We start from the raw sequence: 14,063 nt of genomic DNA on the forward strand, positions 1-14,063 counted from the left end.
TTTTTTTTTTTTTTTTTTTTTTTCCGGTACCGGGAACCGAACTCACGACCTTGCGTTTGCCAGGCAGGCGCTTTGCCGCTGAGCTAAATCCCCAGCCCCTCACATAGGTCTTATACTTTTCTTTTTCCAGTTGTTTTTACATCTTTAAAAGTTTTTAATACTGCTATGAATAAGATCTCTTTTATTTCAAATTCTAACTTGTTATTGCTAGGATAAAAGAAAGATACTGGTTTCAATGGTACCCAGTAACTTCACTAAACGGCCTTACTAGTTCTAAAAGTATTTCATTAATTCAATTTCCACAGTATATATAAATATAGTGAACTGTTTTACCTACTCTTATTCAATACAAAATACTACTTAGTTTTCTCTTACTGTGTTATTACAAAGGTTCTTATTCTGTGGCTTAATGGATAAAATTCTGAGAGGAGAGGCCTAAAACTTGCATGTGGAAAAATTATACCTTTATTTTCATTCATCTCTAATTGAAATTTAGCACTCAGTTACGAATGTTGACAGGAAAACATAACCCCATTGCAAGTATTTGCAGCTTTGTCAATAGAAATCGTTTATTTCTATGTCACATGGCAGTTATACCACATGTCTAGAATTATTGTTTTGTTCAACACTAACCCAAAAATATGGTAATTGCTCAGCAAGGTGAAGACACCTATAATCTCAGGTGATAAGGAGACTAGGGCAGGAGCAACTCAGAAAATATTTAGCTGGGTGTAGTGGCACATACCTAGAATCCCAGTACTCAGGAGGCTGAGGCAAGTGAATCACTGGTCCCAGGCCAGCCTCAGTTATGTAGTAAGTTTAAGGACAGCCTGAACTTTATAGTGAGACCCCAGCTCAAAAAAACTGGTAGATTAATTTTTAAAAAATTTTTTAATTTAGGTCTCAGCTGAGGCAGCCATCTTGCTCTTGCTGCATGCTGGTGTTGGAGGACCCTCCCTATTTCACATTTACCAACAGCATGAATCAAGAAAAGTTAACCAAAAATAAAAAAGAAAAAAGAAAAGTTAACCAAACTTCAGGCTCAGGTCCAGATAGGGGGCAAGGGTATATAGCTCACAGAAAGAAGGTGGTACATAGAACAGCTACAGTTGATGACAAAAAGCTTCAGAGTTCTATGAAAACAAATAGCAGTGAATAATACTGCTAGTATTGAAGAAGTGAACATGATTAACGATGATGGGACAGTAATTCATTTCAACAATCCTAAAGTCCAAGCTTCCCTCTCTGCTAACACCTTTGCAATTACTGGTCATGCAGAAGCCAAACCAATCACAGAAATGCCTCCTGGAATATTAAGTCAACTTGGTGCCGACAGCTTAACAAGTCAGAAAATTAGCTAAACAGTTCCCAAGGCAAGTGTTGGATAGCAAAGCACCAAAACCAGAAGACACTGATGAAGAAGATAATGATGTTCCAGATCTTGTAGAAAATTTTGATGAAGCATCAAAAAACAAAGCTAACTAAAATCTTTTCTGGTTTTTGGAAGTTGGCATGGACTAGATTTAACAAATCAGCTATCTGGTTCCAAAGTTTTACCAACACAGAGAACATCATCTGTTACTAGATCAGTAATACAGTATTTTGTATATTAATGCTGTTTGTTCAGCATTTTTTGGTCATCTGATTTTGCACTTTGCACTTACTACTAGGATCTATTCTTTGGGCAAAATATGAAGTATTGGTGTAAAAAAAATTTTTTTAATTTAAAAGGGCTGGGATATAGTTGAGTGGTAAAGTACCTGCCTAACACATGTGAGGTGCTGAGTTCAATGGCCAAAAAAAACAAACTCACATATATATACAGAGTCCACACAAAAAAATGTATATACACTTCAGGAAAAGAAAAACAAAAGGGTGTATACACTTTTTGTATATACAAGGTGCGAATGAATGTTTACTTCTTTTTTTTAAGTATTACGATAAAAGATACATTGCCATTAACCCCTCTCAAAATGTTCCTATTCACTTAGGGCTGGGTATGGTGGTGCACAGCTGTAATCCCAGCACTTGGGAGGTTGAGGCAGACCAGCCTGAACTACACAGTGAGACTCTGTCTCAAAAAAAAAAAAAAAAATACTTACTTTGAATACACCTATCCCATTATTCTTGTCACTTTATGAAGCAGTTCTAGAAGTCTTTTTTTTCATTAGTTGTGCTGCCCCAGCTCCTTTGATGTCCTGAACTGATTCAAAATGTTTATCTTTCACAGCTGTTTTGACTTTTTTTTTCCTTTTTGGGGAAGGTACTGGAAATCGAACTCAGGACCTTGCACTGCCAGGCATGCACTGTGCCCTTATATCCCCGGCCCTATTAATTCTATCTAAAGCCAGGTATGGTGGTATATGCCTATAGCCCCAGCACTCACGAGGTTGAGACAGGAGGATTATTGCAAGTTGGAGGCCTACAAAGTGAGTTCAAGGCCAGCCTGAACTATATCATGAAACCCTGTCTCAAAAAGACAAAAAAAAAAAAAAAAAGTATTTATAATTCTATTTAATGCATGGCACTTTTACTACTGGACAAACAAAGTACTGAAAGGGCTGCAGCTATAGTTCAGCCAAGAATATGTGAAGCCCTGAGTTTGATCTCCAGGATCACAAAACAAAAGCAAAAGAAAATGAGAGACAGAGGAGAGGGAGAGGGAGGCAAGGAGTGAACTGAAATACCATCACTAAAATAAGGCATCATAAAGCTCAAATAATAGAAAGTGTCAGCAAAATACACAACATAGAGGCCAATGGAGCCAAGAGAACAGAGTCAAGAAAAAATTCCTCATAGATAAGGCCAAATGCTTCTCAACTTGGGTGCCAAGAGCACTCAATGATAACAGAACGGTCTTTACAACAAATGGTGCAGAAAAACTACAGAGCTACACACAGAAGAATGAAATTGTACCTTACCTTATGATATAGAAAAACTGATTCAAAATGTATTGAAGACCTAAACATTAGACCTGACAATTATGAAACTCAGACAATAGAATAGTGGTTGCCAAACACCAAGAGAAAGGACATGGGGAGTTAACTTTTTTAATGGCTACAGAGTTTCATTTTTCTAAGAGTAAAAAAAGATCTCCCCTTCCTCCCAGAGCCTGCCAAAAGATTTACTCCCCAGAGAACATAAACCGGATGCTCCACTCTTCTGTGTTTACTGCCTCCTTTCTATGTTCCATATTTCCAAGTTCATTCTTTACTTTCTCTTAATGGTAGAGCACATTCTCTAGTAGGTTCCTATGGAAAGGTGTAAGGGAGACCTCGGATGAATGGAAATACCTGTTCTACTGCAGTGATAGTTTGCCTGGATAGGAATTCTAAACTGGAAATTATTTTCCCTCAGAATTTTAAGACATTGTTGCACTGTCTTCTACATTTGGGTGTGACTAATCAGAAGCAAGGTCAATTTGATTTGATTCTTTGTTACTGTTGTTGTTACTGTTGTTACTGTAAATTCCTGGTTCTTTTGAATGTGCTATGGCTTGTGTCTAGATGTCCCCCCAAAGCCTCATGCAGTCATAGGTGGGGCTGTTCATAGGTAGCTGGATCTAGCGTGTGTGATGCTGAGATCAAGGATGTGATACTGGGATTGATTCATGGTACAATGCTAGGATTAAGGGTGCCCCACCTTGGGTGTGAGTGCTACCCCTCAGAGTGGGTAGCCTGGACAGGATTTAACGGATTAAAAGACAGCTGCGGTTATCACTGCTTGTTGCTTATAGCTGGCTTCTTGCTGCCTTCTGCCTGCCATGACCTGTTTCTCTTCTGCGATACCACTCTGCCATGCCGCCCTGCTTTGGAGCCAGCTGACTATGCACTGAAACCTCTACAGACTATGAGCCAAATAAACCTTTCCTCCCTTAACTTTGGGTGTTAAGTATCTTCTCAGCAACAAGACAAATAAGACAGAATATGACCAATTTTTCTCTCTGAACTATGCAGGGTACTTATTACCTTTGTGTCTAGTGCTTAAATTTCAGCATAATGCATCCTGATATGGTAGTGTTTTCATCCACTAGTCTGGCCCTTTTACTCTGGAAATGCAGGTTTTGCTCCTGAGGCATTTTATTTACCAAATAGGTATGATATCCACCTGGGTAAACACATAAACATAAAAATCCAAACACTACTATATTTGATGCCCAGCCTGGAGAATTAGAAAAACTGTGAGAGTCATGAAAGATACAAAAATTAGGCAGGCAACATATGTGAAAATACTATCAGTAAGGATATACATACGTTAAATATTACTCAAACATATGTTTTTTAAACTCTTACTGGTCCAATTATTTAAATACAGGATAAGAAAAATTGCATATTTTTATTAATTTTTATAAGCTAACAGGAAATACAAAAACAGTAATTTTATCAAATTTACTTAATCCTTACCCAGGTGGATATCATACCTATCCTAGGTCTTTTTGTTTAAAAAAGTATGTGTTAATTTAAAGTGATTTTAATCAAAATTTACAGTGCATTTATTTAAAGACTTAATTTTGTAGGTTTGCTACATAAAACAGCAATCCTTAACACCTCTTCTCTCATTTCTTTCTCATTTTTAGTTCTTTTAACAGAACCTTTTGTTTTTGTGTAAATAAAATGCCTCAGGAGCAAAACCTGGGCAACGAAGGCAAGGCAAGACTGATCTGGCAGACTGAGTCACTGAAGAAGGCGAGGGTGCGAGAAGACAAAGCCATCAAAGCCCCAACGGCTTCCTTTTTCTCCCGCTCGGAGCAGATCCTGAGACCCTGAAGTATTCCCTCCATCTCTGGAAGGCGCTAGTAATTCACTGATAACAGGAAAATATGAGGAACCCCATGAGTAGCCAGAACAGCTCCTTTCTCTTCTGGAGGATGCCCATTCCGGAATTGGATCTGTCTGAGCTGGAAGGCCTGGGTCTGTCCGATATACCCACCTACAAGAGCAAGGACAGCAGCGTGGGCAAAATGACTGGGCAAGCAACTGGAGCAGAGCTGGAGAAAAACCCTGAAGGTGATCTCCTCCCTGAGTACAGCACCTTCAACTTCTGGAGAGCTCCCATGCCAGCATCCACTCCTTTGAACTGGACTTGCTCTAAGGCCAAGACTTCTCTCTCCCACCACCTTGCCCTACTCGTCGTCTTCCCTTTCCACCTCCTTCCTTCTATCCCTTACCATTTTAATCTTGTTCGCTTCCCTCTGTTGTGTTGGTGGTGCTGATGAATTTGCCTGCTGAGTTGTATGGATGTATGTATGTACGTAGGTATGTATTTATTCATCTCTTTATCTATTTACTCCATTTCTTTCAAAAGCCCTCAAGCCACAAAATAGGGGCTCAAGCAATGGCATATTGGGTGCCAGGGGCTGCACCACACTCCCACCCTGGGATCGTCAACTTCAGAAAGTAGTCCTTATGGGGCTCCAAGGAGTCGTAAATAGTGCAAAATGGAAGGCTGATTTTTTTGAAATTCCATTTTAATCAGCTTCAAAGATTGCTCAAACCTTCCTAATTTTTTGCTCCAGGCCAGTAAACATAAATAATTCTTAAAGGGTTCACAAAAATCTTGCAAGTTTTAATTTGACATGACTTGCCACAAAACAAGATTTCTAAAAGGCTAAGATGATAGGACTCTTGCTTTTTCAATTCTGTTCCTTTTTGTAACACATTCTTTTCTCCCAGAGAAATTGGGGTACTCACAGGTACAATGCAAGAGGAAACTCCTAGAAAATGAAAATAGGGGAAAGTATTAAATCATTTCAGAAATAGTGAAGGTTTTTCTTTTTCAAGAGTATACCTTTAGCCTAGTCACTTTACAACTTGCTCCTGTCTGGGTCGACAACTTGCTGCAAAAAATCAGATTTCAAATCTTAAGAATCTTGCTGACTGCTGCAATAATTTGTAAGGTTTTGATTAAGTCTTCTAAAGGGGATAGTGTTTGGTCTTTAGTATTTTAGTCTCGCCCTCCTGTATTTGCAATAGATAATACTGATCAGCGGACCTTAGGCCCAGTTCTTCAACTACTTTAAGACTATGAAATGAACAGCTGCCATTTGACCCTACAACTTGTCCCTACTTCTTGCAAAATTATTGCTGATTTGTGCTGCCATTTACCTGTTTATTTAATAAAGATACTCAGTCCCAGGAGAAAAAATAATAATAACAAAAAACAAAGGCAAGACAGGGGACATCACAATTGCCAACTTAAAAATATACTATAAAGCTACTGTATTAAAAACAATGTGATACTGGCAAAAAACACAGACCCAAGGATCAATAGAACAGATTAGAAGATGCAAAAACAACCCCAGACATACTCAGCCACCTTATCTTTGACAAAGGTGCCGAACATATTATAGCCTTTTTAATAAATGGTGCTGGAAAAACTGGCTCTGCTCATGCCAAAGATTAAAACTTGACCCACATCTTTCACCATGCACTAAACTAAATTTAAAATAGACCGAAGATCTAAAATTAAAACAAAAACATTAAATCTGCTGGAAGACAGAATAGGTAAAACTCTTGAAGACACTGGTGTAGGCAAACTTTATGAATAAAACCTTGATCACACAGGAACTATCACAAAGAATCAACAACTGGGATCTTACTGTATTAAAAAGCTTTTGCACAGCAAGAGAAACCACCAACAGAGTGAAGAGACAACCCACAATGGGGGAAAAAATGTTTGCCAGTTGTTCCTCAAACAAAGAATACTACTGAGAACATATTAAAAAACTCAAAAAAAAAATCAGAAATCCCAAATTTTTTTTCTCTTTTTTTTTGGTACCAGCACTCGAACTTGAGACCTTGTACTTGCCAGGCAGGCACTTGTGCCACTGAGCTACGTCTCAGGCCCAGACCTCCCAAATTTAGAGATTCAATCCAAAAATGGGCATCTGAGATGAATACACACTTTTCAGATGAAGAAGTACAAACAGCAAATAAATATGTGAAAAAATGTTCAACATCACTGGTCATTTGAGAGATGCAAATTAAAACAATGCTGAGATTCTATCTCACCCAGGAAAGAATGGCTATTATCAAGAAATCAATCAATAACAAATGCTGGTGGGGATGTGGGAAAAAAGGAACCCTTCTCCACTGCTGGTGGGAGTGCAGACTAGTGTCACCACTGTGGAACTCAGTGTGGAGATTCCTTAAAAAACTAGGACTAGAAGTCCCATCTGACCCAGCTATTCTCCTAATGGGTATCTTCCCAGAAAAATTTAAAACATCATACCACAGCGATATATGTGTACCCATGTTTATAGCAACACAATTTGTAATAGATCTTGGAAACAACCCAAATGCCCCCTAACCGAGGAATGGGTAAAAAAGATGTGGTCTTTTTATACAATGCAGTACTATTCAGGCATAAAGAAGGATAAACTGGAGATTTTTATAGGTAAATGGATGCAACTCAAGTCTACACTCATAAGTGAAATAAATCAGACTCACATATATAAACATTGTATTGTCTCCCTAGTGTTAGAAGCTGAAAGGGTAAATAAGATTCAAAATGTACAACAGATATTGTGAAATGAGAAGAAACTGTTCAAAAGGAAAGAGAAACTGGGATAGGAGAAAGTAGAAAAGAAGGAAGGGAAAAGCAAAGTTAAGACAGTTATACTACTAATTTCTCTTAGTTCACTGAAAAGAAAGGTTTGTACTAATATTGTTTGGACAATTAAATGCCTATATCTTACACTCTGAGTAACTAATTTAAAGATAGTAATATGCAATGTATTAATCATTGTTACCCTCCTATTTTCTTGTTTTGAAATTTTGTCTTTTAGCTCAGCAATTTTTAATTTTCCAGTGAATTAAATAAATATGGAAATTTTTAAAAATCACAAAGGATAAAGTCCTACACTTAGCAATTCACAATGCTAGCCAGGTGTGATGGCACACACCTGTAATACCAGCATTTGAGGTGGAGGTGGGAAGGTCACTGTGAGTCTGAGGTCCGCCTGAGCTGCATAGCAAAAAAGGATGCTGTCTCAAAAAAAAGAAGAATGCTGAGTGCCAGCAATCAAAGCTTGTCATTACCTCCAACTAGCTATACAGCATCAAAAAAGTTACTTAAAGTTACTCTGTACCTTAGTTTTCTTATCTGTAAAAAAGGATAATACTATTGATTTAAGACTGATATAAAGATTAAATGAGATCAAATATACAAGGATTAACTTAGAACAGCTGCCACATTATCAATAAATGTTAGGAATTATTGTTACAGTTATTATAATTATACAGCTATATCATAATTCCTGATGCCAAATACCTTTTAAAGGTATTTTCCTTTCAATGGAAAATCTCCAATGCTAGGTCTTACATTTGCCCATTTATTCAATGAACATTAACTGAACTCCAATCCTATACACTACTACTCCAGTCCTATACACCAGGCATCACTGTAAGCACCAGCATGCTATGATGAATAAAGAAAACAAGCATTCCCATGGAGCTTCTGTTCTAATTATATGGATGAAGCCATAACCTTACTTTGTCTAGTCAACTACAGTGAAAATGAGAAGGGGAAAAAAAACAAGGAAAAAATGATGAAAGAGATAAATTTAAAGAATTTATCTGAAAAATGGGAGATATTTTCTAATATAGAGACTGACAAAATTAGAAAGTATATGCTGGTATACAGAGAAATTACTAAGTGTTTAATGAATGTGTCCATTCCTTTCTCTGGTTTTGTTTACCTATATGTAAATCAGAACAAATCCCAAATCTGAACATTCACTAATGTCTATTTACTGAAGTCATCATGGCACAGAAGGTAGCATTCTCTAAAAACAGATGGATGAGAGTGGATATGATAGCACACACCTATATTCCCAGCACCTGGGAGGCTGAGGCAGGGGGATCATTGCAAGTTTGAGGCCAACCTGGGCTACACAGTGAGTTCAAGGCCAGCCTAAACTACACAGCCAAGACCCTGTCTCAAAAAGAACAAAACAAACAAAAAAAGATAGATGAACAAACAAGGCCTATAAGCAGGCATGTTCACTGAATTCAGGATCCACATTTTCAAAGGGACTTTACATGCGTTCTCCTGGACAGAGGATATAGCTCAGCGGTACAGTGCCCACCTGGTAAGTGCAAGGTCATGAGTTAGATTCCTGGTACCAAAAAAACAACAAAAAAAGAACTAAATGTGTTCTCTGGCTGTTATGTCTAAATGAAATCTGCTATATAACCACAGAAACACTGGGTAGCGCTGACAGAAATTTTATTCTTACACCTCTTTCCAGGACTATAATACAGTGTTTTTACATTTTAAATGTATCTTTTAATTAGTCTGGGCAGAAAACAATGACTCCAAAAAGTTTCCATATGAAGGGCTCAAATTTTACTAGTTTTAGAAGTAAAAAACTCCAAGATATTAGGACCTAAGTAAGCTAAAAAAAAAAAAAGTTCAGTTTGCTTTTGAATGTTGTAACTGAATTTGTGAAGATCAACCACTATTTGACATGTGGAAATTCCTACTGTTACCGCCTTGGGAGAAAGTCATCCATAACAGAGAACCACAAAATGCTTCTACAAAATATCCATAAGGCAGGCTGGGGATTTAGCTCAGCAGCAAAAGCGCCTGCCTGACAAGCGCAAGGTTGTGAGTTCGGTTCCCGGTACCAGAGAAAAACCAAAAAAAAAAAAAAAAAAAATCCATAAGGCAACAAAGCAATGTCTCATCTCTTAGTGGACTTTTTGAATGGGAAGAGAACTGAAAGGCCAAAAACTAAGCTAAGATTGCTATTTCAAAATGACAACAAAAGTTCCAAGAATGCAGAACTGTCTTCTTAATTCTAGGAAAATGCAGAAGATTCATGTTAGTACCACAAACCCACTGCATAAAAAGTACGAGGACTGAGATTCCTTTTTTAAAATGTTGATTGTATTTCTATTGCTGAGTTAGTAAAATACGTTTCATTATTTTTGAAGGATCTTTTGCAGTAAAATATAATTTATAAAAAGTATCTTGACAACTTAATTTTTTGTTTTTTTTCTTTTTTTGGAACAGGGTCTTGCTAGGTACTTCAGGGTGGTCTTGAACTCACTATATAGCCCAGGCTGGCCTAAAACTCAAGGGAATCCTCCTGCCTCAGCCTCCTGAGTGCTGTGATTCAGGTGTGCACCACCACCCCCAGCTGAACACTTAATTCTGTACTGCCTGAATTTCTATTTTCCCATATCTGAAAAAGGTGTATGAAGGTAATGGGCAAGAATTTTGAGAGCTAGGTATGGTAAGCATACACCTGTAGTCCTAGCTACCTGGGATGCAAAGGCAAGAGGATCACAAATTCGAGGCCAACCAGGACAACATGATGAGATTCTGCTCAAAATGAAAAAATTAAGAGCAGGGGACATAGCTCAGTGGTAGATCACTTGCCTAGCGTGCTGGAGGTCCTGAGTTCGATCCACAGATTGGAATTTTGTTAACTGTTGCTTAAAACTATAATTTATATCATTGAAAATTATGTAAAAAGCAACTTTGTGCTTAAGTATCAACCTTACATACCCAGTGTTCCCTCCTTTGCCCTCTACCACATTCTCCATCAGCAACACAATGTACTTAATAAATTGTACATACCTAGGACCTGGCTCAAATAACAACAAAAAACAACAGTACATACAATGATTTCTCTGCTAATGAGAATAACAGAATTAAGGGAGGAAAAAATAACACTACAAACTAGTTCACATCTCAGGTTTGAACATTTACTTATAAATCAAATCAAAACCTAGTCTTTTGCCAACTAGTCCCTTAGTCAATGTACTGCAACCTACAAATCCAATTTAAAGTGTTAATCTTGACACTGTTAATATCCACAGACAAGAAAACCACTTACCACTGCTAAGTAGTATTAATAAAAAATAATAGGGTATGGAGAACTACCAACTCATACAGAAAAAAAGTCATCATCACATTAGAATTATCATTTCAACACAACTCAGAGACGACAAATCCACATCTTCTTCTAAACCAGCCCCATATTAAAATATAATGAAAAATGTAGAGGAACCAGGTCCCTAAAGAGACCACCAGCAAAGGATCCCCATTAGAGTAAGTACAATTAACATGACTAAGCATTGCTATTAACCCTAACTAAAGATTAACTTCATTTAAAGCCTAGAGAGAAAAGTGAAATCCTTTTGAAAAACTCTTCTGCAGAGAGATTTAACCAGTTCTCACTCCAGCCAAAATACAAAGTAGAAAAATCTCAAAGAAATAAGTCTAAAGGAAAAAAGACTTGACAATGCAGCACAGAATTTGAAAACCACTTATTTCTTTTCACTGAGCACAGTACATTTCCCCCTTCTGTGGAACAGGCTACTAAAACGCAACAGGCTACTAAAAAAACCCATGAATCTATAATCTCTTCCCTTTGATAAAAAGTGGCAAAGGGAAAAAATACATTTTCTGATGTGATTATCATGTAATGAACATGCAATGAATAACTTAGAAGAAATGGAAGAATTATCCAACATAAAAAAAGGAAATTTAGAAATTTCAGAAGCAAGCAGCCAAGGACCAAAAGCAAAAAACAACAACAACAACAAAATCTTTTTATTGACAAGGATTCTGCATCAAAAAAATGCTATTTTCTGCTTAGAGATTTAAAGTGATATTGGTCAGCCAATGCAAATATGGTCAAGAGACTGTCATTCTGGTGACTGTTGTTTAAAAAAACAAGACAAAGTAACCCCACCCACGCAGCTGGAAAAAAGCTTCTGACATATGCACTAAAACTTGTTTACCCAGGCCACTTCTTACTAAGAAATGCTTTGAAATTTGACTAGGATTATATAAGGATTTTACATTGTGTGATCAGTTTAAAATCTTATTTACCCCTAGTTCACCGACAGATTATTTTACTACAAGGTCAGGTTTTCTCCGTAGCATTTTTCCAACTGTATAATTTTGTTCTATCACTCGCACTTCTTCCAAGAGAAATTTAGTCATTAATTTTATCTTCCTTTCCCTTAAAATCTTTTGAAAGATTAAAAAACTGACACTAACATGGGACAGATTAACCATTTCTTAAAAGAGTTCTATTCCCAGAAACATGGGGGAAAGACAGTAAATTTCATAGTGATTCAACTGTATTATCAACACCTGATATTGCGAAATAATACCGCCTTCAGAGACATGAAGAAAATCAAACTCCAATTTGAGGACAGCAGGGAATTCTTTCCCACCTCTAACCTTCTCTCACCTACACACCCCTCTGCCTCCCTCCGATTTTTTTAAAGTCATAAACGATAAGTGTTTCTAGGAAAGGATAGATTTCGTTTAGCAAAAGAATGGTCAAATAAGCAAACTAGGCTAGATCCCATAAAATGAAATACTTTCCACAGAGAAATAACCGTAACGTAGTGGAAAGAGGACTGCGACTACGAATTCGAAGATCTGATCTCCCTAGACCTGCATCACAACTTACTCTATCTTAGACATGACCGGCTACATTTTTTAAATTAATGTGCATTGAGAAATGGCATGGCAAAAAGAGAGAGAGAGAACGGCATTAACTAAATTTTTCTGAAAATGGGAATTGCCTCGACGTGGGCCTAACAAGATTTAAACTGGGGTCCTTGCCGAAAGACCTGTCCTGAATCACAACTATTGTACAAAAACCTCTGCCTCCAGCAGCTGAAGACACTCCGGGCCCTGTTAAAACGTAAAAGCAAATTTCAAAGTATCGCCCGAGGGGGCGGGGCGCGGGGGGAGGTGAAGCCCAGACAACCTAAGCATGTATTTATAGAAGACCACATTTTACACGAACATCTAAACGCTCAGGTGTCTGGAACACACACCTCCGCTCGACAGCAACGTGGTCCAATGTTTACGACGCCAAAGTACTCTCAAGTAAACTGACCCACTCCCGCCAGCAGTCCCTCGGCTTGGGGAGCGTCAGCCGGCAGAGAGTTAAAGACAACCACATCACAGGACCAGACGCCGCCCGAAGAGTGCAGGCGCCCGGCCTGCGCGGCCGCTGCTCCGCACTGGGGGGCTGGGAAGCCGCAAGTCCCGCTCGCCCGCAACCCCTGTCCGCCCCGGGTGTCCCCAGGTCCCCCGGGCCCGTCCCCTCCCCCAGGCCCTCCCCTCCCCCACACCCCCAGGCCGCGGCAGCCAGTCCCAGAGCTTCCAGTCGCCGCTACGGCCGCTCAGCCCAGGGTCTGCTCAGTTGTCAGCCCCTTCAGCCGCTCCCCCTTTAAGGCGCCCCTGTCTTCCCTCTCCTCACCGGGGTTCGCAGTAGTTGCCGCCATGGCCTAGATGCCGCCACCGCTGCCGCCGCCGCGCCTCCCCCCCCAGTGGGAGGAGCCGCTGACACCGAGCGCGGGGGGTGGAGGGGAGCCACTCCCCAGAAGCGGCGCCCTACTGCCGCCACCGCTACCGCGGAATCCAAGATGGCGGCTAGGATAACCCCCTTGATGCCGGCCCCAGTTGCGGAAAGGCCCCGCCCATAGAGTAGGCGGGGTCCACCACCCCACCCCCCGTCGGCCTGCCCAGCCCCGCCCGCTCGCGTCAGAGGTCGGGGCCCGAGTGACGTCAGTGAAGAGCAAGGAAGCTGCGGAAAAGTTTGTTTTGGGTTTGGATTTGCCGGGCTGTTCTCCATACTGAAGATTTATTTTGTAAATCCTCTCTAGGTATTCTAATACCTAAACTTCGCAAGCTGACTGAGTTAGTGGCTTATTTTTGAAAGGCTTCTGAGGAGCTGGTAGAGTAAAATACTCTGTGCGCTTCTGATCTGCCAAGTCAGGTACTGGCAGCCAAAACTGGAGGCAGTGGATGAAGAAGGTATCTTAAGAAGAGGGTAGCTTCCTTTGGTCAGTGATAGGGACAAAGCGGCAGGATTTCAGTAAAGAAGTTACAAGATGATGATAGTACATTTTATTTTCTAAAAATAGGAAGCATTTAGCACTCCGGACCACTATATATACATATATTTGTTTTAACTTGTTCAACCCTCATGACACTGTGAAGTAGATTCTACTAGTATTTCCATTTTGCAAGTAAGGAAATAGAAGCAAAGAGGTTAAGTGAGAGACTAAGAGGTTAAGTCC

The 14,063-nt window shown here is 39.4% G+C and overlaps 1 protein-coding gene and 2 pseudogenes across 5 annotated transcripts in view; 2 read left to right on the top strand and 1 right to left on the bottom strand.

The window, feature by feature from the left end:
* The window catches only part of Arnt (aryl hydrocarbon receptor nuclear translocator), a 73,586-nt gene extending 60,095 nt beyond the window's left edge, over nucleotides 1-13,491 (bottom strand). For 2 of the 5 annotated variants that reach the window (XM_005414456.2, XM_005414455.2), the window contains exon 1: nucleotides 13,241-13,491. In XM_005414456.2, coding sequence (XP_005414513.1) covers nucleotides 13,241-13,265 — 25 coding nt within the window. In that variant the 5' untranslated portion in view covers nucleotides 13,266-13,491. Of the gene's footprint in view, nucleotides 1-5,690; nucleotides 5,714-13,240 lie in introns of all 5 variants that reach the window. The other 3 variants (XM_005414454.2, XM_005414453.2, XM_013509931.1) reach the window with 2 other exon arrangements.
* LOC102005865 lies at nucleotides 1,048-1,485 on the top strand (annotated as a pseudogene).
* On the top strand, nucleotides 4,698-5,228 carry LOC102013888 (annotated as a pseudogene).
* Nucleotides 13,492-14,063: the final 572 nt, after the last annotated feature.

The sequence above is a fragment of the Chinchilla lanigera genome, unplaced genomic scaffold, assembly GCF_000276665.1.
Source record: "Chinchilla lanigera isolate Chin_1 unplaced genomic scaffold, ChiLan1.0 scaffold00187, whole genome shotgun sequence".
Lineage (NCBI taxonomy): Eukaryota > Metazoa > Chordata > Mammalia > Rodentia > Chinchillidae > Chinchilla > Chinchilla lanigera.